The 26,096-nt window shown below is 41.4% G+C and overlaps 1 protein-coding gene across 2 annotated transcripts in view; it reads right to left on the bottom strand.

The window, feature by feature from the left end:
• Ints2 (integrator complex subunit 2) overlaps nucleotides 1-22,788 on the bottom strand; it is a 48,118-nt gene extending 25,330 nt beyond the window's left edge. The window contains exons 1-13 of one of the 2 annotated variants that reach the window (XM_021645846.2): nucleotides 22,417-22,788; nucleotides 20,987-21,293; nucleotides 20,312-20,450; nucleotides 17,218-17,320; nucleotides 15,938-16,051; nucleotides 13,855-13,985; nucleotides 13,440-13,613; nucleotides 8,844-9,070; nucleotides 7,503-7,628; nucleotides 4,132-4,203; nucleotides 3,924-4,038; nucleotides 1,879-1,947; nucleotides 265-399 (exon numbers count right to left, since the gene is read on the bottom strand). In XM_021645846.2, coding sequence (XP_021501521.1) covers nucleotides 265-399; nucleotides 1,879-1,947; nucleotides 3,924-4,038; nucleotides 4,132-4,203; nucleotides 7,503-7,628; nucleotides 8,844-9,070; nucleotides 13,440-13,613; nucleotides 13,855-13,985; nucleotides 15,938-16,051; nucleotides 17,218-17,320; nucleotides 20,312-20,450; nucleotides 20,987-21,279 — 1,698 coding nt within the window. In that variant the 5' untranslated portion in view covers nucleotides 21,280-21,293; nucleotides 22,417-22,788. Of the gene's footprint in view, nucleotides 1-264; nucleotides 400-1,878; nucleotides 1,948-3,923; nucleotides 4,039-4,131; nucleotides 4,204-7,502; nucleotides 7,629-8,843; nucleotides 9,071-13,439; nucleotides 13,614-13,854; nucleotides 13,986-15,937; nucleotides 16,052-17,217; nucleotides 17,321-20,311; nucleotides 20,451-20,986; nucleotides 21,294-22,194; nucleotides 22,387-22,416 lie in introns of those variants that run through there. The other variant, XM_021645847.2, reaches the window with a different exon arrangement.
• Nucleotides 22,789-26,096: the final 3,308 nt, after the last annotated feature.

The raw sequence follows: 26,096 nt of genomic DNA, 5'->3' as shown, positions 1-26,096 counted from the left end.
TGTCTTGGAAAACAAAAAACAAAGACAGTGAAAAAAACAACAACAAAAAAAGGTTATAATGTTTTTTAAAGTTTTGTGTTCTTAATAATAATAATTAACTATATAAATAACTCGTAACTAGATTTTTATAGCAGGATTTTAACTTACTACCTAGTAATTTAGCTTACTACCAAACTTTCTATGTACAAACCACAGGAAAGAACTATACTAAGAACTAGTGAGAAAGAACTGAGTTAAAGTTTAAATCTAAATGTAAAGTCATACTTTTATTGACACTTTGTGCTTGGTAAACGATCGACTCCTGAGAAGTTGGTAAATACAGTGAATGGGCAAAAACCCAGTAATGTTGGCACTCAGGTTGCTGGTGACAGGGACTCGAACCGCATGAGCTGTGACAACCTAGAAAGGAAAACCAGCATTAGGACACAGAATATACAAATGCAAACTTAGTTTGAAAAAAGCCATAGTATGTAGACTACCAACATAAGCAAACAGTTAAATGTAGTCCAGGAGGACGAACAATGAGAATCCACTGCTACAAGTTCTAATTTTTTTGTTTTGCATTAAGACAAGGTCTCATGTAGAACAGGCTGGCCTCGAACTCTCTATATTCCTAAGGATGACATCCTCCTACTTCTTTGTCCTAAGGATTGCAGACATGTGCCTGAACATTTTCATGATTTCTAAGTGACAAAGAAGTAAATCAGGTGTGGTAGCACTCATCTGTAGTCTCAGCTACAAGAAAGGCTGCAACATGAGGTTCAAAGTTCAAAGCTATCTTAAACAACTTAGGGAGACTTTGTCTCACTATGGCTGAGAATACAGCTCAGGGTTAGGATGCTTGTCTAGCATGTGTAAATCCTGAGTTCAATTCCCAGTATAGGAGGAAAAAAAGCAGTATACACTTAGCGACAAATTAGATCTCTAATTTTCTATTTATTTTTACACATACAGACATAAAGGGCTTAAGGAAACTGGTAAAGATCTCTAATTTCTATTTATTTTTATACATATAGATGTAAAGGGGCTCGAGGTGTAGCTCAGTGGTAGAGCAGGACTATAGCATACAAAGACCTATGGTTCCGTGTCCACCACCACCAAAAAAACTATAAAAATAAACACGCAAACGAATACATATGTGAAATGGTAAAAATTATAGCATTTCTTATTTGGGCTAATTGGCTCTAAGTAAGTCTTAATACCTATCAAATCGATTTTTACATGCATGAAATAAAAGATTACCATCTTACTTGTCTTGAAAGAGTCACTGTGAGGGCTAAGTTTTTCCTAGCAGTGATAAGAACTGAGCCTGGTAGCCCATCCTAAATCTCAGCACCCTGGAGGCTGAGACAAGACTGCAGAGTTCAGAGAGTTTACAGCGAGCTTAGCCTAAACGTTCCAGTCCAGCCAGAGATAGAGAGTGAGACCCTGTCTCAGAGGGAAATATATATATTTGAATTGGCAAATGAATTTGAGAATTAATTTTTACTTTTAGGAGCACTTTACTGAAAAGAAAATTATTCTTGGATTTACCCACACATAAGGATACTAACACCAAATAAATATAAACAAAAGTATAGGAAGCAGAGGCTAGTTTGTTATATAACCGCAAATACTTTACAACCTAAAGAATTAGCTAGGGCTCTGGTTTCTCAGAACAGTCTAAATGATTGGCCAAAGGGTGCACTACTGATATCTACAACCAGGTTCTTAAGTACCCACTGGAAGTTTTGAAGAATATATCAACTCAACATCCACTGGTTTTTAATGAGTTAAGTGAATTATTCACAGTTTAATTATCATTAGAAATTGAAATTGATGAAAAAGGAGCACTTTATGTTTTTAAGTAGTTCAGTGAGTAGGTAAGGAAGGAAATACCTGCTCAGTAAAGATTTCCTGTGTGAAGATGGTCTTCATCCTACTCAAGGAGCTTGGCTTAATCACAATCTAAAATAGTAAAAAGCGGCAGTATGTAAAACTGTATGAAATACATTCACTCTCAAGAATTTATTACCCGACAGCTTTTCCTTTACAAGTGGCTTCTCAAGTCTGATATTAAAAAACACAGCAAAACCAATAAAAATTGTTGGGGCTGGAGAGATGGCTCAGTGGTTAAGAGCACTGTCTACTCTTCCAAAGAACCCAGGTTCAATTCCCAGCACCCACATGGCAGCTCACAACTGTCTCCATTTCCAAGGGATCTGACACCTTCACGCTGATGTACATCAAAAAAGAAAAAAAATCATACTTAGTAAAAGCAGTGTACACACGTGCCTGCCTCAGGCACGTGGGATGCTAAGGCAGGAGGGTCACTAAAACCCAGGAGATCTGGAGCAACCTGGGCAAAAGAGTGAGAACTCTTGTCAAAAATTAATAGTAGTTCTAACTATTCATATTTTAAGTTAGTGAGTAGAAAAGGTTTAGCCAATAAATGGAAAGAAAAAATACATATTTCATATACATATACACTTTGTTATACACACGATCCTACACACCAAAATGTGTTTCAAATAGACTAATACTCAGAGTCAATGCAGAACTGAAGTATAGCTCAGCGGAACAGTGTTTGCCTAGTATAAGTGAAGCCCTGTGTTTGTTCGTTAATGCAGAGAAAAAAAGTTTATTTTTTTCTTAAGATTTATTTATTATGTGTACAGTGTTCTCTCTGTATCTTCACTTGCACAGCCAGAAGAGGGCACCAGATCTCAGTTTAGATGGTGGTGAGCCACCATGAGGTTCCTGGAAATTAAAATCAGAACCTTTGGAAGAGCAGCCAGTGCTGAGCCATCCCTCCAGCCCAAGGGAAAAATATAAAATAAATGCAAAGCATAAAACAACAACTAAAAAAAAAAAAATTGGTAAGGTGAGTGTGATAACTCACACTTATAATCCAGCACTCCTATGAAAAGACAGGGGAATCACAGCAAAGTTTGAGCATATCTGGACTACAAAGCAAGACCTTGTCTCAGAAAAACAAAAAGAACAAAAGAATTAGTTTTACTAATAGTCAACAAAACATAAAAAAGAGGGATCACTCTTTACCAATCAAATTTGCAGGCCAGACATGGTAGTAAAGACCTTTAATCCCAGCACTCAGGAGGCAGAGGAAGACAGATCTCTATAGGTTTGAGGTCAGCCTGGTCTACAAACCAAGTTATAGACAGTCAAGTTATATAAGGAGACCTTGTCTCAATAAATAAATATATAAATAAATTTAAAAGCAAAGGTTACAAAGAATGGGGCTGTCTAGGCATGGGAAGACGTTAGGAAGCCAATGACTCTGGTGTACTACCATGAACAGTGAAACTGGAAAACTCTCTATGAAAAATAATCTGATAGTATTCAGAAAACACTTAGCAGACTCACACTTACTTAATAAATGCTTGTCAGTTTCATCTTAAATAGACTGAGACGTATACGAGGATACAGATATATGACCACCTGTGTGTATGCTTATATAAATGAGTTTACTCATTTAAGCTTCACAATAAATTGAAAAATCTACATGGGAAATTAAAAACACCCATTGAAACCAGCATGAGTTCCTGGCCAGCCTATCTCGAAAAACAACAAAAAAGAAGGCTGGAAAAATGGCTCAGCAGTGGACTGCTCTTACAAAGGACACAAATTTGTTTCCTAACATCCATGTCAGGTAGCTCACAACAGCTGGTAACTCCAGTACCTGAGGCTCCCATTCCCTCTTCTGGCTTCTATGGGTCAACTGCACACATGTTCACATTCCCACACAGACACGCAGACATACACAAAATCTGAGTAAATGTAATTCCCATTTTTCTAGGAATTCCTTAATAAAATTGAGTTGCAAACAACTAAACCAATTTAAAGAACAAAGTATGTTATACTATGACAGAATGGCTAGCTTAGACATTCTTTCTTTCAGAAAAGAGATAATTAAAAATTACCTTCATCCCCAAAGTGGAGCAGACTAAGTCAATGATAGCACTAAGCTGGTTGCTATGGAAATACATGGCCACCAATAACAACATCTCCCCAAAAGATGCAGAGACACCTGATGTACTGTTGAAACAGAAGAAAAACTATGAATTTCAAGGATGGAATAAATAAGAAAAGCATACTCAACTAAGGGAAGCAAATGGCTGCGTGCCTTACCTCTCAAAGTAAGCTTCTTCTTTGATCATCCAGCTGAGCCATACCACCATCAGCTGCTCCTGCTCCGGTGTGCTGCAGGAAATGCCACAGTGTCACCGCAGAAGCCACAAGGCAAGGAAGAAAAGAATCTGAAGCATTTGTTCCTCGTTTTTAAAGATTTAATTATCTTCTTTTATATGTATAGGCATTTTTTTCCTACCTGTGTACATTTGTACCATGTGCATGCCTAGTGTCCTCTGATGCCATAGAAACTAGAGTTACAGGTGGTTCTGAGCCACGGTGTTGGTGCTAGGAACTGAACCCAGGTCCTCGGCAAGAGCAGGAAGGCCTGAAGTTACTTTTCTTAGGAGTTATTTTTTTCCTCTATTTTGAAACACCAACTGAAATTAATGGCTTGCTGTACTGGACCATTAATTATAAATAAAACATGAACAGTTTTAGAACTCAAAGATGAAGACTTTGGCTTCATGAATCTGAACTGTCAAAACCTCCTGTTCCTATTATTGGGGAACCCTCTTGGACACTGAGCTGCCATGGGCTACTTCTGTGCAGGGATTCTAGGTTATATCCATGAATGGTCCTTGGTTGGAGTATCAGTCTCAGAAGAGACCCCTGGGCCCAGATTTTTTGGTTCTGTTGTTCTCCTTGTGGAACCCCTGTTCCTTCCAGGTCTCTTTATCTCCCCCTTCTTTCATAAGATTCCCTGCACTCTGCAAAAAATTTGGCTATGAATCTCATCATATGTTTTGATACCCTGCTGAGTAGTCTTTCAGAGGCCGTCTGTGAGGCGAGGGGGGAGCAGCCTTACCAGTCCACAGAGGAAGACTAAGAAGCCAGTCCTGATGAGACCTGATAGACTAGGGTCAGATGAAAGGGGAGGAGGACCTCCCCTATCATTGGACTAAGGGAGGGGCACAGGAAAAAAAGAGGGAAGGAAGGTGGGATTGGGAGAGGATGGGGGAGGGGGCTACAGCCAGGTTACAAAGTGAATAAACTGTAATTAATTTAAAAAAAAAACAAACTCAAGTCTTAGTAACTATATATTTGCAAATTGAAGAGAGTGGTATTCTCTATTATTGCTTGAAAAAACAAAGGTCTCTGGAATTAAAGTATTAAAAGAACTACACTAAAAACCAATCACTTCATAAAGAATTTTTTTAAAAGTCTTGTATTAAAAGATAAGTATCAGATGGGCCAGGTTTGGTGATTCAACCTTTAATCGCAGCTCTTGGGAGATAGAGGAAGGCAGGTCTCTGTGAGTTAAAGACTAGCCTGGTCTACATAGTCAGACTCTGTCTCAAAAAAAATAAATAAATAAAATAAAATCTTTAATCATCAGGAAGCCAGAAACTAAGTTCCAAAAACTAACAAATTTATGCATCTTTTATAGAAATATTTTGGATAGAATTTTAACTTTTAGACAGAAGTGATTACTAATCATGAAAACTAAAAAGAATATGGGATCACAATACTTAAAATGGCTGTTAAAAAATGTAACAAAGTTGAGCACAGTGGTGCATGCCTGGAATCCCAACACTCAGGAAGGCAGAGGCAGGCAGATCTCTGTGAGTCCAAGGCCAGCCTGGTGAACAAAGCAAGTCCAGGACAGCCAGGGCTACAAAGAGAAACCCTGTCTCAAAAAAACAAAAAATAAAATAAAATTTAAGAACTCAACCAAAGGTTATACCTGCTTTACCACCATGCCCCTAGTCCTTGAGTTACTATTTGACACACAAGTGTCCAAAAAATGTGTTGATCAAGTGAAGATATCACTCAAGATGGTTAAAGGCTTATAATGTGATAAATATAAATCTTACTAAAATACATAGTAAGTTTGTATACATAATGAGAGTGGACCTGATTCTTAGAAGCAAAGTTAACAGTGAAAGAAGAGGCCACACAAAGGGACTAGGAATTGAAATGATTAGACATTAACAACAGCGCATGAAGTTAGATGTCAGTGGGACACACACTTTCTGTTGTTTTGTTTTTTGTTTTCTTTGAGACAGGGTTTCTCTGTGTAGCCCTGGCTGTCCTGGACAACTCTGTAGACCAGGCAGACCTGGGATTAAAGGCATGGGCTACCTAGCCCAACTGAATACACTTTCAAAATCCTCAAAAGAAATTATCGCCTGCTTAGAATTCCACATGCCATCAAACCATTAGCCAAATGTCAGAATGAAAGCATTTTCAAAATGTACCCCTGCCCTGAAGAATTTCCTCCCGCATGGCTGCTTTCTAAAGATGGAAATGAAGAGCTGTCCCTGCGAGTGGCGGTAGGACACCGGGCACAGATGGACCCAGCCAAGGCTGGAGCGGGACAGCACTGCTCTAGGCAAGATTTCTGAAAAAGATTAAACCAATAGCCCGTCTAATGAGTCAGAACAGGTCCGGAGGAGATTCAGCTGCACTTTGTTTTTGTTTTGGGGTTTCATGTGTCTGTGGTTATCTTGTTTTGTTTTGGTGTTGGCTTTTTGAGGCAGGGCCTTACTAGCCCAAGCCTCAAGCACGGGGCAATCCTCCTGCCTTGGTCTCCCATGGGCTGGGATTAGAAACATGAACTACCACAACCAGGAGGATTTAGTTCTGCAGTTTGGGGTTGAATTATTATTACAAAGAACACCAAAAAACTTACAACAAAACTGCCGCCAAACCTGATGACCAGAGTTCAAGTCTTGAAGCCCACACGGTAGAAAGAAGGAAATGAGACCTGCAAGCTGTCCTTTGACCTCCACACATGCACCACAGCACTTGTGCACACATGCTCATGCTTATGCACATGCACATGCACACACACACACACACACACACACAGGAACTAAACAAGTAATAATAAACAAGTAAAACCCAAAACAATCCAAGAAGTTAAAGATATTCCCTCCAAGGAGGGCAAAGCAGGTAAGGAACGTTGTTAGACTTCAAACAATGTTCAGAAGAAATCTTGATGAAGAGTAATGAAATAGCTAACATTCAATAGACCCTAATAGGGCTGGAGAGATGGCTCAGAGGTTAAGAGCACTGGCTGCTCTTCCAGAGGTCCTGAGTTCAGTTCCCAGCAACCACATGGTGGCTCACAACCATCTATAATGAGATCTGGTGCCCTCTCTTGGTGTTCAGGTGTACATGCAGGCAGAACATCGTATACATAAAAAACTAAATAATTCTAAAAAAATAAAAATTGATGCTAATACCCATTCATTAGCCAATTTCTGTGGTAAACTTTTAGTCACATGCTATCACCCTGTTTGGTAGCAGTGGGCATGCTAGGTGAACATGCTACCTACACTACACACTCATCCCCTCTACCGACATTTTGATAAGTAACTAAAAGCACATCTTGAGAAAGCGGAGCGATTTCTATAGCAGGGTACCTGACAAGTGTAGAGAAGGCCAGGAGCATACAGAAGGAAAGGGAAACAAATCGAACCCCAGCTGGCGTGGCAGGAGGACGGCTGGTCATCAACTGCAGCAACTGTTCAGCTTCTTCCTCAGTCGGTCTAAAGTGGAACACGGCTAGGCTTTACATTTATTTATTTGTTTGTTTTTAGTTCAGAAAGGAAGCAAGTTAATTTCTCAGCATTTTAACTCTTCAAGTACAAACTTTTTAACCTCACTTAAAAACCTACATTCAATTACTTATTTTGTACGGCATGTGTATAAGTGAATGCACTGTGCTGTGTGTGTTGTATGTAGGTAGTGTATGAGAGTGCACAGGATTATGTGGGTGTTCATGTCTGTACATCATGTAGGGGCAGAGGAGGCCCCCAAACCTGTTGACCAGCAAGCTCTTGGGACATCCATCTCCCTCCCTCACTTACACAAAAAGTGATGCTAGAGGCATATACAATCAAGCTCAGCTTTTTGGTGAGTGCTGGAAATTCAACCTGAAGTTATGGTTGCAGAGTGAGCATCCTTAACCCTGAGCCTTTACCACATTCCTACACCCTCATCTTTATTGGCCAACTCTCTCTTTTCAATTGTCCCCTTTTTAAATGGAATATGGTTTTATCACTGAGAATGGGAAACAGAATTACTCTGTTGTCTGTGCAAGAACCAAACAATCAGGGTTCAGTGACCAACAGACTTTCAAGGAAGTAATAGCAGAGGTCATAGACATGACAAGCACATGTTATTTATGTGTCCTGAAAGCTCACAGCAGCTTGTACTTTATACAATTATAGGGTTAATGGATTGTAATGACTTAAATTTGAAGCAAACTGATGGGCAAGCATTTGCTTACCTAAACTGTAGGAATAAAAGGCACATGAGCTGGAGACACACATAGGAATGTTCAGATACCAGCTGAGGGCATTAGTCAAAAGGATTTGGTACAGTAACCAAGAAACCTTGTACTCAAGACACACATCCTATCAATTCTAGAGGATTTACTTCAACTGGGGCTCGTTGTGACAGTGGCTCTCTCACGGCTCCCTCAGAGGGATCTTCTCAAGCTGTGATAAGATCACAGGATCCTTTACTGTGATTCAAAACGGAGACACTACTCTTGTCCCTCCAATGTTTGCATAATTCTATTTGTGGTCAGACCAAACTAGTTCAAAATATTCCTTAAGGAGAGTTGGTCTTAATACCTTCAATCTTGATATAAGATAGTAAAACTAAGAACCTGAACCCTCTTAAGAAAGGCTTTTGGCTCACATCTTTGAGATGAGAACAAGAAGAGAAAGATAAAAGGTAAATGTCAGATTGAGTACTTGAGTCCAGCAATCCCCATCAAGGCACAGTACAGACGCAGGAGTGCGCTGGCTTTCACAACGTGCTCTTCTTTCAGTCCCGAGTACACAGACACAGTGGGCTCCATCTCCACATCAGCTTCTTCTACAATACGGGTACTCCTTACTGTAGGAAGAATGCCCATCAGCTCCAGAAGAAGCTGCCTTCTCATCTGCCAAAGGACAGAACTGCTGGTCTCCCTTTTTCTCTGTAAGAAGTGTGAACAGGCAAAGAGAGCATGCAGCATTTACTACACCAAAAGGAAGCTGACCAGATCTCATCACATGAGCACTTACAGTTGGCCTAACATAAAGAGCCTCTCATAACTGCCGCTCCATTTTAACAGGTCAGAAAAACTCAAAATCTATTCATCTACTCACCCCAGTTTGCACTTATTGCAAAGGAAAACCTAAATTAAGGCAAACTGGGTTGTGAATGGTACTTCTAGCTGAGTGTGGCAGTCCACTCCTGTAAATCTCATCACTCTGAAGGCAGAGGAAGGAGAGCTGCTAGAGGCCAGGCCAATCTACATGGCAAGTTCCAGTACAGCCAGGGACAGCTACAGAACATGTTTAAAAACTCAAAATGGGGCTGAGAGATGACTCAGAGATTAAGAGCACTTGCTGATCATGCAGATGACCTAGGTTCAGTTCCCAGCACCCACACTGGTACTTCCAACACATAAGGCAGGATAGCAGCAAGCACTTGGTGCCTGGAGAACCTGAAAACCTCAGGCTTCAGCTCTAGCTCCACCACTAGCCATGTGCTTCATGGTATTTTAGCTAATCTCTCTGAACCCAAATTCCCTTTTGACAAAGAAATAAATAGTAGTATCATGTGCCTTTAAAGATAAGTTAAGAGCATATAAATCTATAGCTACCACCCCGCCCCAACACTCAAGGCAGGGATGCTTTAGTCATCACTCACTCTTCAAGTCTAACACGGACTTGACAAGTAGCAACCATTCAATGCTTATTAACAAGTGAGTGAACAAAGGAAGACCATACAATGAAAGCAATTCCAAACTATAAAAGGAGAGGCATCTCCTTAGCCGGCTATGATGGCATATACCTTCAGTCAGTGCTAATTATCCTGAAGACTGCTGTCATGTAAAGTATAATAAACCTGCCTGAACAGTAATGCTAACTTCCAAGAAGAAAAGCATCTTGTGCACAAAGGACTAAGAGGAACAAGAAGAGCACACTGAGTGCTCAGCACAGAGCTATACACAAGTCACACAATAGATGTGCACTGCCTTTACTTTTAAAAAGCAAAGCTGAAGAGCAATTTTTTTGTTTGTCTGTTTATTGATTATTTGTTTCAAGACAGGGTCTCTCTGTGTAGCCTTGGCTGTCCTGGACTCACTTTGTAGACCAGGCTGGCCTTGAACTCACAGAGATCTACCTGCCTCTGCCTCCCTGAGTGCTGGAATTGCAGGTGTGCACCACCATGCCCACCTTTTAAGAGCAATTTTCAAATGGACTATAAAGAAAGTAAGTCTTGGAGCTAGGGAGATGGCTCAGTGGTTAAGAGCACAGGCTGCACTTTCAGAGGACCCAGGTTCAATTCCTAGCACCCACATGGCAGCTTACAACTGTCTCTAACTCCAGCTCTAGGGGATCTGACACCCTCACATAGATATAAATATACAAGCAAAACACCAATGCATATAAAATAAAAATAAAGTTTAAAGAAAAAGGAAGTAAGTCTTAGGTGTAGAATAATGTGATTCCAAGGCATAAAACTAGTTTCTAAGCCATCCACACGCTGCTCACCAGACTAAAAAAAGTTAAAAGTTAAAAAAGTGTTCTGCAAAAAACTAAATTATTGTGCATATTAAAAACTGTTGAGGGAGCTGGGTGGTGGTGTACACCTTTAATCCCAGCACTTGGGAGACAGGCAGGTGGATCTGTGAGTTTGAGGCCAGCCTGGTCTACAAAGTGAGTCCAGGACAGCCAGGGCTCTCAGACATACCCTGTCTCAAAACAAAATAAAAACAAAAGCAAAAATTAAAAAAAAAAAAAAAATGTTGAGGGGGGAAAAAAGAACATTGGACATGGATGTCATGCCTGTAATTAATCCCAACACTCAAGAGGATTACTCAGGCTGAGCAACTGAGCTCCCCAATAGCTTAGGTAACAAAGGAAGAGCCTAAATCACACACACACACACACACACACACACACACACACACACTGAATAAATCTGCTGCAAGATACAACTCACAGGCCAGGCATGTTAACACATTTATAACCTCAGTTGCTCAAGGCAGAGGCAGAAAAAGCCAAGTTCAAGGCCAGTCACAAAGAAAATTAAAAGAGGGAATGTTAGCTCAATGGGAGAGTGCTTATCTGGTATATAAGAGGCTCTTGGTTCAATCCCAGGTCAATGTACAATGGATATATATATATATATATATCCATCAAAAGGTAACAGAAAAACAAACAAATATACACACACAATGGACTATTATTCAACCTTAGGAAGGAAATTCCTTTGGGGGATGTGTTTTGTACATGGCAGGGAGGAGGTGTCTCATTATATAGCCTAGTTGGCAGTAAATGTGCCAATCCTGCCTCTAGCCACTGAGTGTGAGTATTAAAGGTATGTATCACAATACCTGGCAAAGGAAATTCTGACACATGCTAACAGGAGGAACCCTGAAACCGTTCTGTTAAGGAACTAACATACACAAAATGACAAGTATCCTGGGATTTGACCCATATGAGGTACCTAGAAAGGTACCCAGAATTCACAGACAACAAAGTAGAGCCACAATTACCAGTGTACAGGAAAGAGGAGGACTAGGTAGTTTAATGGGTTCAGAATCTCTAACTCACAGGGATAGAACTCAGAGATAGACTGCTTACCTTACAAAGGTAAAGCCTGGATCACAAAAACAAACAAAAGAATCCTAAAGATAATGGTTATGTATGTATAACATTGCCAATGTTCTTTTTCTTTCCCTTTGTTTGTATATGTGTACAAGCACACAAGCTGTATATATGTACAGCTAAGAGATAAATGCTTGTCTTCTTCCAACTCCGCCTTCTTTATTTGTAAATATTTATTTATCTTTATTTATGTGTCTCTGCGTACGTATGTACACACAGGAAAGAAAGACTGCAGAGGATACCAGATCCTCTGAAAGCGGAGTTACAGATGTCTATGAGCTGCCCACTGTGAGTACTGAGAGTAGAAGCTGGGTCCTCCAGATGCGCAGGAAGTGCTCCTAACTGCTGGACTAATCGCTGGGCCATCTTTTCAGTTGCCACACCTTATGTTTTCAGACTGAACATGGAACGCAACATTTCAGCTACACTGGCTGACTGGAAAGCCTCTAAGACTCTTATGTGTCTGCTCCCCCAATACTGCAGCTATGGACAAATGCTGCCATCCTCTGCTTTTATGTGGTTACTAGGGTTCTAATCTCCAGTCCTTACGTTTGTATAGCAAGCATTTGACCCCTGAGTCTCCAGCCCCACACTGTCAGGGTTTTGAATTGTATCTTTAAAATTAAATGAAAAGTTTGTTATAAATATTTTACCAAAACACACATACATGAATATATAATAAATATTAAATCACAGAAAAAAACTTACTTTTATGATCTAATGTAACAGTCTACAAAAGCCTTATATAGGAACCTAGAGGATCCCCAGATTCTTTCAGGGGGCCTAAAAGTACAAATAGCCCTTCACAATATTATCCCTCCCATTCTCACTGTTGTACAGTGTGTTCTCCAAAGGCTTCAACTAAAGTAGACTTTAAAGAGATTTGAAAAACTGTAAAACAGTACTACTATTCTCACTATTTTTCTTAAAATACTTATATCTTTAAAAATGTAAAAGTGTAATGGGGCATTCCTGTGATCTTTGTTATCAGAAGGCTTGGGCACAAGCCTAAGAAGGAATTCAAGGCCAGTCTTGACTAAATATCAGGCGTGAACTCAAAATAAAAAAAAAGAATACAAACACACACATACACATACACACACACACACACTTTTGTTTACATTTAATTGAGGTTATTTTTTATTTTTAATAAACTCTGTTTTTATTTTTTAATGTATTAATTTTTAATTTCTAACATGGGATATATCAAAAGAAAGGCCATATAAACAAAAGCTTTAATATCCTTGATGGCTATTTTTAATGTAAAGAGGTTCCTAAAACTAAGTCTGATAACCACTGATCTAAAGATACCTTTTCTTTCTTTTTTTTCTTTTATTTGCCCCCCACCCCCGTGGCTATTTGTTTGTTTGTTTGTCTGAGACACAGTCTCTCTAAGTAGCCTTGGCTCTCCTGGAACTAGATAAGTAGACCAGGCTGGCCTCAGATTCATAGAGGTCCACCTGCCTCTGCCTCCTGGGTGCTGAGTTATAGGTATGTGCCACCATGAAGGGCTCCCATGGCGTTTAGCCTTGAAATCATAGCAATTCTCCTGCCTCAGTTTTCCAAGTACAGGGATTATAGGTATGAGCCACCAGGCCTAGCTAACGACATCCTTCTAAAGGAGTTTCTTCACTGAATAACTCCCTAAGCAAAGACCTGCCTACCCACATACTTGAGTCTCACCTGTTGTCCATTTCGAATAAAGGTTCCAAACCAAGTCCTGACTTTTGCATTTGTTCCAAGAAGCAAGCCACTAACAAAGCAAACCAAGTCACTCACTCCATCTTCACAAGCTTCAGTTTTAGTATGATCCAATGTCAAAGCTACTCCAAGGCCTGGCAAGTGACATTCTTCCACCTAGCACAGCAGAGAAAACAAATGAAGCTCAATACAATAAGGAAAAGAGCCAAGACATTTCAAATGCACTTCAGGTTGTGAGGCAGGGATGTCACAAAACCTAAGACCCAGAAAGGAGAGCAGCACAGTCAGCTCCCACACAGTAAAACTCCCAATTTCTAAAAAATCCTCAAATAATCCTGAGGAAAAAAAAATCCTACTGTAGAAAGAAATATTACACAGAGACAACAGGAGCTCTTACCACCATGCCCCGGACCTTCAGGGCCTGAGAAGGATTCATTCTGCATAAGAAGCGTAAGGCATCTGTCCTGCGCCTCCCTCCGAGACTTTCTTCATCCTGTCGTTCTCCATTTTTGATCAGGCCCCTACAAACTAGCATTTAAGAGCCTCTATTACTTTCAGCGTTGTTAAGCTTTTTTAAGTAAGGTGTTATAAACCATTTCTTCATCCTTGAAAATCAATCATTTATGCAGTTTAAACAGTAAAGAAGAAAAACACTGGGGAACTTGATACTATAGCAACAGAAACCAAGTCAAAAGGAACAAAGGAATGAAGAAGACCTAAGCAAACAACAACAAGGAGGACAACACCTAGTCACACCAACTGTAAACCCAGAACGACAAAGGTGTCAAACAACTGAATATATTTGAGCTGGCCATGGGTTTACACCTGTAATCACAGCACCAGGGAGATGGAGAGAATCTCCAATTGGAGGCCAGCCTGGGCTACACAGCAAGATCCAGGCCAGCTGGGGCTAAATACTGATTCAGTGTCACAATTTAAAAAAAAAAAAAAAAACTAGGGCTAAACTCAGCAGAAGAGCACCTGACTAGCACTGAAGAGGCTCTACATTCAATTCCCAGAAAACAAAAACGACAGCAACTGGTCCAGCCTAATAGCACAGGCCTATAATTTGAACAATTGGCAGTCTGAGGCAGAAGGATCACAAGTTCAAAGCTTACTGAGCAACAAAGTGAGCTCAAGTCCAGCCTGGACATCTTAGTGGGATCAATGTTTCAAAATGAAAAATCAGAAGAAAGCTGGATGTACAGCAGTGGCAGAGCGCCTGCCAGGCCAGTGCAGGGCACTGCGGCCAATCCCCAGTCCTGAGAAGAAAAGAAAAGCAATTTTTTTTCCTGACAAAAACCTGGAGAAAATTCTTGCCAAGAAAATCTACCCTCCAGGGGCTGAAGAGATATACAGTGATTAAGAGCACTGGCTGCTCTTCCCGAGGTCCTGAGTAAAATTCCCAGCAACCACATGGTGGCTCCCAACCATCTGTAATGGAATCTGATGCCCTCTTGTGCCGTGTGTGAAAAACAGAGCACTCATGTATACAAAATACATGAATAAATAAAGGTAGGGGTCACCATACCTGGCCTTGATTCTTAAACAAAAATAAAGAAATCTACCCTCCAAAGCTCAAGGTAAAGCTCACTGGCAGAGCAAGTAGCTCTGCGTTCAATCCCAAACACACACAAATAAAAACAAAATAAAAAAGAAATTGAAATAATCTACACTACAAGAAATGAAGGTAATTCAACGAAGAACACTGAAAATAATAACTATGTAAACAAAGCCTTTTCTGCATGGTTTAAAAAGGACTCTAAAATCAGCTGGGCAAGGCAACACACATGTAATACCAGCACTAGGAATGAAGAGGCAGGAAGATTACCTAAAGTTCAAGGCCACCCAGGCTACACAGTGAGACTCAGAAACCGGTGCTGAAGTGGTTTAACAAATTAGGTGCTTAGCACCAAGCCTTACCACTGGGACCTATGTTGTAAGAGAGAGCACTATGCGTGGAAGCTGCCTTCTGACCTCCATATATACACCCACACACAAACACAGTAAAGAAGTAAATCAGAGGACTAAAGAATTAACTGCTTAAAATAAAAGCAGTAAAAGCATTATTTGGGATTTGAATTAAATGAATGATTAAAAAATGATACAAAGGAAAGAAGAAATTAAAAGCAACATGGCACACCTAACCACCACACTAATTACATTCAGTGGCTAACATAAATGACCTAAACACGCCAACTAAAAGACAGACTGTCTGGAGTGCAGCTCAGAGGCAGACTGCTAGTCGAGCATGTTGAGCACTGGGTTCACCCCAGCACAGAGGGGAGGGGAAAAGCAGTACTAAGGATTGTGCCATGTACCTGGAACACCAGCCCCACTCAGAAGGCGGGGGCAAAACAATCACAGGTTCAAGGACAGCCCGAATGCAGAGTAAGACCGTACAAAAAAAAAAAAAAAAAAAAGGCCCTACACATGCCAAACCAATGTTCTCCAATACTTCTTTTTTAAATTATACTTACCTTCGTTGAAACTATCAGGAACATTGGCTACCAAGAGACACAAGAACCAGGCACCATTTCTAACATGCAGCAAGGCTTCGGCTACATCGACTATAGGGAGCAAGGAAGGGAGCTCTGGAAGAAAAAAGCCACTGTCACTATTGATAGCTGACCCCTGCAGTGTTCTCTGTTCAATAGCCAGACATTTCAAAGATGTCACCCAAACGCCACTCACTTAAAGTACTACTCAGCCACTGCAGCTATACTTGAGTTAACCCACTGCCAGTGAGGCAAGGGGACGGGCTGCTGACGGGACCGCACAGGAAGAACACCGCCAGTTTCCCTGGAGAGCACTGGTCTAAGAGGTTAAATCTTTACATCTCTAGATTTTCTTCCTTTTTTTATTATATATACCTACTAAAATGAACCTGAAATATCAAGAAATGAAACAAAGGAAAATTTTTTGCTCTAAAATGTTAGCTCTAATCCTGTATTATGTATTTAAAATATTTAATATCTAATTTTAATCCCCTCAGTAGTTTTAACATTAAATAAAACTGAGATTATATTTACTTTTCTGCCCTTTGCTTCTTGATCTAACTTGCTTTTTGATCATAACAAAAATATTATGAACATTTATAAAATCATTAAAGTTATAAATTAAATCAAATATATACTACTAACACGTAGATAATACGGCACACCTATACAAATAGTGTAGTGTAGCCATTTTTAATTTAAACTCTTTGAAGAAGTTATGTGCATGTGGGTGGTCTATGCAAGGCTGTTAGATCCCAAGGAGCTGGAGATGCAGGCAGCTGGGAGTCAGGTGAACCAAACTGAGGTTCTCTGGCAGAGCCATAAGTGTTCTTAACTGCTGAGCCATTTCGCCAACCCTGTAACTTAATTTCAATTTTAAGACATATTTTTGGTAAATAACTTTCACATTTTAAAGGTCTTTTTGTTGGGGAGGGTGTTATTTGAGACATGACTTTACTCCGTAGCCCAAGACGATATGGATTTTGACACAATACTTCTGTCTCAGGCTCCCCAATCCAGGATCACAACTCGTTTTGATAATCTTTAAGAAACCAAGTTTGGGGCTAGAGAGATAATACTGCCCTTGAGAAAAACCTGAACCCCAGAATCTACATTAGACAGCAACACTGCCTGTTTCTCCAGTGTCAGGACACCCAGTGCACACCCAGATACACACAACCCTGCAGGCTCTGGAGGGGCACAGCAACACTTCACTAGACGCTGCATCTGAGAAGCCTCTCAGCAACACGCCAGTAAAGTACCTGCTTGTAAGATACAGAGAACATCTGCAGCTTCCTCCAGGTACACTGGACTCTCAAAGAGCTCAGAAGACTTGAAGAAGAACTCTCCATTGCACTCTGACACCTTAGAGAAAAGAGGAAAAATAGAAGAAAGAACAATTAATTTCAAGTGATTTTTAATTTGTTTGTTTGTTTTGAGCTCACAAATCATGAGTTTACACTGTAGTTGATTGAGGCAGAGTCATACAATGTAGTCACGCTTGGTCTGAACTCAGTTCATAGACCAGGCTACCCTTATAATCTATTGACCTAGAATGGCATAAAACTCCTGATCTTGCCTCATCTCTTGTCTCTACTCCTGATCTTGTCTCTTGTCTCTTGTCTGAAGCAAGGTATGTGGACCACATCAATTTTAACCTGTTTAAACATGATTATTACTCAGACATGGCGGTTAGCCTCAGAACTGCATAGTGGCGACTGCTTATCATCCCAGCATTTGAGAGGCTGAGGTAGAAAAATCTCAAGTTACAAGGACAGCCTGGCACCCAGTAAGACTCTGTACCCCCACACACAATAAAAGAAGGGAGGGACAGAGACAAAGGGCTGGAGGACCTAATTCCAATCTACATTTTTAGAGATACTTGAAATTAAAGGATAAGGCAAGCTAAAAAACAATGGAGGAATGCTGTTGATTAGAAAACCCCAAATTGAGCCGGGCATGGTGGCACATGTCTGTATCCCAGTACTCGGGGAGGCAGAGACAGGCAGATCTCTGTGAGTTCAAGGCCAGCTTGATCTACTAAGTGAGTCCAGGACAGCCATGGCTACACAAAGAAACCCTGTCTTGAAAAACCAAAAACAAAACAAAATTGGGCTGCAAGAGGGCTCAGCAGGTAAAAGCATGTTGCTACATAAGCCTGATGGCCCGAGTATGATTCCCAGAAGTCACAATGGAAGCAGAGAAAGAACTCCTGAAAATTAGCTGTGACTTCTACACGTGCCAATAAATACATCACACCTTCCCAGGTAATAGTAACAATGTGACTATTTCTTACTGTCTTTAACTGTTAAAGCAGTATAGCAAATACAAATTCATTTCATTCTAATGACCAATAGAGAAAAGGTAAAAAAAAAAAAACAAAAAAAAAAAAACAGGAATGACAACTGAGCCTAGAACAATGGTCCATCCCAGCAATCCTAGTAATAGAAAGCTGAGACAGGAATGATCAGAAATATGAAGTCATCCTAAGCAAACGGGGAGATTTGTCTCAAAAAAAGGGGATGGGGGGACAGTACTTGGAGGAGGAAACAACAACAACAAAAATCAAGGAAATATTTACTACTTTCCTTAAATTTCCTATGGCAATATGGCACCGTATTTCTCACATGCTAACAATGCCATGCTCAATATTAAAACCCCACCGAAGAAGTGTCTTACCACAGCCACCTAATGTGTTTACGAGAGATGCAGGAATACTAAGAGTGTAGAAAAGCTTCAATTCGCCATACTCAGCCAGCCAGGCCTGGTACCGCCCACCTCTAATCCCAGCACTTGGGAGGCAGAGGCCAGCCTGGTCTGCAGAGTGAGTCCAGGACAGCCAGGGCTACACAGGGGTACCCTGTCTCAAAAAGAAACAACCAACCAAATAAACAAACGTAGTTAGCCAAAGGGCCATGACTTAAAGTAACTTATATTTTTTTCCTGTGTGTATGCTTGTGTGTGGTACGTGTTGTCAGTGTGTATGTGTATTCGTGTGAGTGGAGATTAGAGGACAATATTCAGTATAGGTTCTCAACTTTCACCTTGCTTGAGACAAAGCCTCTCTCTGTCTCTCCCTCAGTGTTTTACCTGTATATGTCTGCGTACCACCTGTTTGAGTTACGCATGGCTGTGAGCTGCCATGTGAGGGCTGGGAACCTGGATCCCCTGTAGGCACAGTCAGTGCTGGTAACTGAATAAAGGCCTGTTTTGTTGTTTGGTGTGCACCAGGCTACTGGGCCTTGGACTCCCAGGAGTCTCCTGTCTCCATCTCATGATGGTCCACTGGGATTCCAGAAGTGTATACATCTGTATACACATGTTGTGTATAGGTTCTAGAGATTTCAAGTCAAGACCTCACATTTGTTCAGCAAGGGTCTTGCCAACTTGTGTTGTCTCCCTGCCCAGAAGGAACTCTGAATAAACTTCATCACGGACAATTAGGCAGTCTACAGGCTGAGGCAAGCTAAGAATCATCCTGTATCCAGTTCAGCTTTAACACTCCGTCCTCCATGTCACAGGAGGTTCTGAATACTGGTGTCTAGATGAGTCCAACACATTTTTAAGTTATACTTTATTATATTTTATGGGAGCTATTACAACCTATAGAGGATTAACAAAAAACAAAACTAACAAAAAGGTACTACCAACTTAGTAATTTATACAAGTTAAATTTTTTTCTAAAAAATGTTAAGGCCGCTGGAGAGATGAAATGACTCAGTAGTTAATTAAGAGCACGCCTCACTCTGGCAGAAGATCCAGGTTTGGTTCCTAGCACCCACATAATAGCTCACAATCAAGGACTCCAAGAAATCCTGTGCTCTCTTCAGAACTCTGAAGACACTGTGCATATTGTATATATGTACATACTGTATGAACATATTGTATGTGTGTGTTAGTATGTGCATTCTGTATACACATAGACATACATACAAGCAAAACATTTATGTGCATAAAATAAAAAATTTAAATTAGAGATATTAAAAACCCATTATATAGATTCCATTCACATACACACACACAAAAAAAAAACAAAAACTGATAATAAATATAGAATAGATGAATGTGCATTAGATGCCTTTAACTCCAGCACTGGAGTACAGAGGTAGGTGGATCCCTGTGAGTTCAAGGCCAGCCTGATCTATAAAAGTGATTCCAGGACAGCGAATGCTATACAGCGAAACCCTGTCTAAAAAAAAAACATTTCAGTCTTTGAAAGAACACACACAGATCAAACAGGAATACTAGCAGAACACACAACCTGCTTGCTTGCCTTCTTGCTTAGATTTTTGACTATTTTCTAAATATAGATATCAACTCATGAATACTTTGGGCAGAGAATTTTTTCTAAAGCACCTTGTTCATAATTGCCAACAGTTCACTTAGCACAAGCCGCAATCGACGAGGTGAATCACTGTGTTCAAATTCTAAGGTCAGTCCATGCTGCAGCTGCGATACCAGGACGCTCTCTCCACTGCCTCCTCCAAGTTTATGCCTAGTGAAGCCCACACATAAAAAACAGGTCACAACGCTGGCATGTCAGTTACTCCAATAGTCCACTCACTGTAAATGTTTTCCATTTCCTCTGAAATAGTTTGTCAATGTATCCCAAGAGCTCACAAACTGCAAACTAACAATTGTCACTGACTTCGGTAAAAACAATGGATTACTTACAGATACAAAATGGGCAGGACAGCATAAAACACCAGCCTGGAGTCTTAAGGAATCAATGTAACCTTAATCACTAAAGCTCAGTGATCCCAATAAATCATTCCACCCTAGGTGTTATCCTGCTCAGTCACTAAGAGAAACTGACTTAATATGTAGCTAATCTTCTCTAGGCAACATTTTATAACACAGAAAGAAGCTCTTGGGATTTTCACTGTAAACAGAAAAGACCTCTGTAAAATGTTTTCCGGGAAAAAGTTTTCACTCTCTCTTTTCTGGAGGAGCTCTGACTGCCAGCTCTGAACACGAACTCCTTCCTTTGGAATATCAAGTAAATCCCAAGTCACACAGAGTAAACTTTACCTAAGCTGCTGTTCTTTGCTGGCATCTTGTTCTAGAGCATGAAAGTCCACAGACAATAGTGCAACAATGGAGTTGACAGCTTCCACTCCAGACAGAAGACGAAGTATAAGTTTCTTATCCTGAGCCCAGCTTTGGCTCTGGTCAGCAGGAGCACAAAGCGCCATTCTCACCAAGCAGGGCAAGAGAAGTCTTAATTCGGGATCACTTAAAGATGCCAGGCGGGCAACATCCACCTTCTGCATGGCTTCAAAAGCAAAAGGGCTGACAAACTGAAGGCTTGTGCACTCAGTCATCCTCACTCTGGATCCTAATGGGTTAAAAACAACAAAATGAAAGCAGGCATAGTCCCCACATGTATGAAAACCCCTTTTAAAAACCTGAAAAAGTGGCAGGCGGTGGTGACGCAAGCCTTTACTCCCAGTGCTCAGGAGGTAGAGAAGGTAAATCTCTGAGTTGGAGGTCAGCCTGGTCTTCAGAGTGAGTTCCAGGACAGCCAAGGCTGCACAAAGAAACCCTGCCCCCGCCCCCCCCCCCAAAAAAAAAAGACAAAAAAAAAAGATACAAAATACAAAAAATTCTGAAAAAGTGTGCTGGGTATTAAGTAGGTCCCTGTGTTGACAATGCTGTTGGCACAATTAAAGACCAGGTTTCTGTCTCTTTAAGTTTCTACTGACATCTGGAAGATAAGAAGGAAAACTGCAGATTAATGTCTTTTTCAGACTTAGGGATCATTTACTCTAATACTTGTTTTACAAACATAGGATGCGCTCCAGAGAATGAAGTAACAGTAACACTACTTCTTGGTGGAAAAATTACAGGCTGAACCCTTCTGTGCTAAACAGTACAAGACTTCCCTGACAGTTAGATGAGCTCCATAAAATATGGAGAGAAAATAAATGGCCGCAGCCAGATCTTGTTGGTTTCATTATACCAGATACATAGAAAAATCAGATGAGCTTCTTCTCTTCCACCTCCTAACTAGATGGAAACACTGGTAAAGCCAAAAGTAATGTCAGGCTCAAGGTTCTGAGAACCACAACATTACTCTGTACTGTACCCCCTATGTTATAGGGTAGATGTGTAGGCACAATCAGCTGAGGGAGGAAAAGAGAGTCTCACTTGGGCACTTTTGGTCTTGAATAAGTTTTGAAAAGGCAGCAGAAAAGATGACAGATACCAGAGCCCACCCAGTCTTAAGACCTACTCACTAGCAGAGCTGTGGGCAAAGGAGTCGTGGGCAGGAATGTTGCTGTTTTCAATGGTAAGCGCTTGTCTTTGAACAGTAGCGTGAGCTCGAGCAGAAGGGACAAGACCTGTGTGCTCAGGGGTCTCTACCCAGTAGCAAAGAGAACAGAGTGTCCCGGGCTGAGAAGAGCCGGGCGCACTTCAGACAAAGCCGCGCCTGGGCCCGGGAAGCCGACGCTTCGTACCTTAAGATCTACCCTCCAGCCTCAAAGAACCCACTCGGATGCCGCGTCCGAGCGCCGGACGAGGCAGAAGTCGAGAGCGCGGTCCGAAGTTGGGCCTAGGCGATTATCCGGATCCCCAAACCCCGGCTGTGCCCTGAGTCGACTCGGGTACAGAGAACTCAGACGCTGGGACCAACCAGGTCGTCGACACAGCGGGGATCAGAATGGGGACACTGCAAAAATTAAAAAAAAAAGAAAAGAAAAGAAAGAAAGGAGGCGGAAGCAGCCGGGAGAGAGGGCCACGCAGAGAAGACTTATTTCAACCTGCACCCTGCACCTCCATTCATCCCCCGCGTGTGGCCCGCGCCGGCCGCCGTACAGCTCTGAGGGGACGTCGGCGGCGAGAGAAAAGGCAGCTTGAGGCGCCCGGGCGCGGTGCGCGTGCGCGGGCCCGCCCCTTCCTCCGCCGCCGCCCTCCGCGCTTCCGAAAGTGTGGAGCGTTACTTTTCCTTGTTTGTTCTCCCAGAGCTTCCCTCTCGGGGCCTGTCAGCTGGGGTCGCGAAACCGCCTCGGAGGTAAATCCCTCCCGGGGATTATCGCGGCAGTTAAATGACAGTCATGTGTGTAAACGGAGTGGCCACGCTGTCCCTTCAGCCTCTCCGCCGGGACCCGCCTCGTCGCTTCCCTTAAACCCCTGCCGGTGCCGCGTCAGCACCAAAGTTCTAGAATCCCAGGACCTGTGTGCAGGGCAATGTTTAAAGTAATCCCAAACCTACACTCCAACGGCCCAAGTGTGACGGCTTGCTTCGGGGCTTTTCACGATTTAATTTTGGGATGTGTACCCCAAGTTAGAAGCGCGTGCCGCCGCTTCCGGCTTGCATTCGAGGCCTGTTTTGTTTTGACTTTGTCTTTCAGACGTCGTCTATGTGGGCATGGTTGGCTTGAATACGCAAGGCTGACCTGGAACTTGGTACAATCTCCATCTCCCAAGTACTGGCGTTAGAGCCACCATGACCGGCTGCTTTCTCGGTTCTTGAGTCCTTTCAGGATTTTGAGTTTTAGGAATAAATTCCGTAGAAACGTCTCAAAAATTGTATCAGGCGCTTAGTGAAAGAAAGTCACAAACTTTCAACAACTTCTAAAAAGTCTCGCCGTCTTGAAAATCGCAAATCTGTGTTTCTCATAATAAATGTTTCTGGGAGACAGCACCTCACTGTGCAGCCCAGGCTGCTCAGGAATTCCTGCATCATCAGCCTTCCAAATTCTAGGATTACAAGATTGTGTCACCTTGACCAGCTCAGGTTTCTTGTTCGTAGTTCAGCCAAGGTGTATATTCCATTCTGTTTCGAGTATTGTGCTAGGAATAAGAAACAAAATGTGTGTGCGTGTGTTTGCATGTGAAGGTCAGAGATAACTTACAGAAGTTGGTTTTCTCCTTCTCCTGTGTGCGCCCTGGGACTTAATTCAGGCCCTCCTGCTCAGCAACCAGCACTTGACACACGGTGCCACTTCTCATGGCCCTAAAGTATTTTATAAGAAATGCTGCTCTTAGGTAGGTGCTGTGGCCCACGTTTGTAATCCCAACCTCTGGGAGGCAGAGGCAGAGGCAGGCAGATTACCCTTGAGTTTGAGGCCAGCCTAGTCTACAAAGCAAGTCCAGGTCAGCCAAGCCTACACAGAGAAACCCTGTTTCGAAATAACACATTAACAATGTTGTTTTAAGTATTTCTGGAGTCAGAGAGATGGCTAAAGGGTTAAGAGCACTGGAAGGTCTTCTGGAGGAACTGGGTTTGGTTCCAGAGCCCATAAGGCAGCGGACAAGTCTGCTAACCCCATTTCCAGAAGATCCAGTGCCCCTTTCTGGCCTCTATGGGCATTGAAAACATGTAGTGTATGGGAACACAGAACCTGCAAACAAAACACCTCTACTAATATAATCTTAAAAAGTAGGACTTTTGTTGTTTTGTTTTTCAAGACAGAGTTCCTCTGTGTAACCCTGACTGTCCTGAAACTCACTCTGTAGACCAGGCTGGCCTTGATCCCACAAATATCCACCTGCCTCTGCCTAAGGTGTGCACAACTCCTAGCTGATTCTTTTGGTTTTTGTTTTGATTTGTTCTCTGTGTAGTCCTGGCTCTTCTTGAACTCAGAAATGTGCCAGCCTCTGCTTCCTGAGTGCTGGGGTTAAAAGGCCTGCACTGAAAATCAGCAATGGAATAAAAAAAATTAAGATGTGATCGTGTTTCTCAAAATTTCCCATTTGATTCAGAATGTCTTCAGTACTGTAAACCAAAACATGCAATCATATACACTTATATGCCAAGAAACCCAACATGCCCACATTTATATGATAACAAATGTCTTATCAAATACACGTACTTGCTACATTTCTTAGTATTGGGAAGAGGGATAGTGGGACAGGGTCTTGTTATACATGAAGCCTAAGCACTCAGGATGATCATACCTCAGTTCTTGGAACTACAGATGTGCACCATCAGGCCCAGTTCTATATACCTTTTAAATTTTTGGCTAATCACGATATAATTGAAATGGATTTCACAAGTGTTAATGGGTTATGAAGAATACAATTATTGGCTGGGCTTGGTGACGTGCCTTTAATCCCAACACTGGAGAGGCAGAAGCAGGAAGAGGAGAAAGAAACACTTCTTATCTGTAATCTCAGCACAGACAGGTCAGCCTGCACTACATAGTGACTGTCTTATTAAAAAAAAAAAAAAAAAGGATGGGGGTTTGGGGGACCCAAGACTGAGAGGCTAAGTAATTTAACCTCCCTTGGTAGTCATTTCACAGGAAAGGGCGAACAGGGTTCAAGGATTGGTTTGAGGACTAATGAGAGAAGGTTGGCCAGGAACCAGGTGATACTTAAGATCCAACTCTGTGTCCCCATGGACACAAACAGAGGAGTGGCCTGCAGATGCGGATCTCCACCTCAGCCACAGAGCAGTAAACTAACCCAGCCTGAATGACACACAAGTGAGTGCCAAAACCGAGCTTTCTCAGTATCGCCCTTGCTTCATTTTTCCTTCATTGTGAGCACAGCTTGAAATCTTGAGCCAGAAATATGGAAGCACTGGTAGAATACACTCTCTCATCAACTCGGTAAAAGTCTTTCAAATCATTAAAACATGATGCTTGCCAATCAAACTATTTGGATAATTATATAGAATTTGGCCACCCTACTGAAAGAACACATAGCCACGAACTTTGGAGTTTCCTGTCTCCTCACAGTTTAACTCCTTAAACAAACTGAAATCAGCTCTTAAAAATACCTTGTAGTTTAGTTGTTTAATTAGATTATCTTCACAAAGAGTAAATAATCCTCAAAGTAGCACTAAGTCTACTTGCCTATAAATTACACTTTTGACTATCACAGGCCAATCTCACAAGTTTGAAGAAAAAAAAAATCTTTTAATGGCTACTGAAATATAAAGCCCATTACCATGTCCAATCACAAAGATAATTTTATAAATTCTATAATGGCATTTTTTTTTTCAAAATTTAACATCTCTGAATTGGACTCATTGTCATCAGTAGTGTTGTTAAATTTCATAATGTTTTTCCATAGTGGAACATGAGTTGTAATTATCGATGGCTTGGATTAGATGAAACATTGTTAGTTCCGACATTTTAAGACTTTCCTAGATTAAGTGAGCATCCTTTTGACTGGCTGACTCTGTCTC

This window comes from Meriones unguiculatus, chromosome 7, assembly GCF_030254825.1.
Source record: "Meriones unguiculatus strain TT.TT164.6M chromosome 7, Bangor_MerUng_6.1, whole genome shotgun sequence".
NCBI lineage: Eukaryota > Metazoa > Chordata > Mammalia > Rodentia > Muridae > Meriones > Meriones unguiculatus.
Note: the sequence above shows the minus strand (reverse complement) of the source record. Positions and strands in the feature narration are given on the sequence as shown.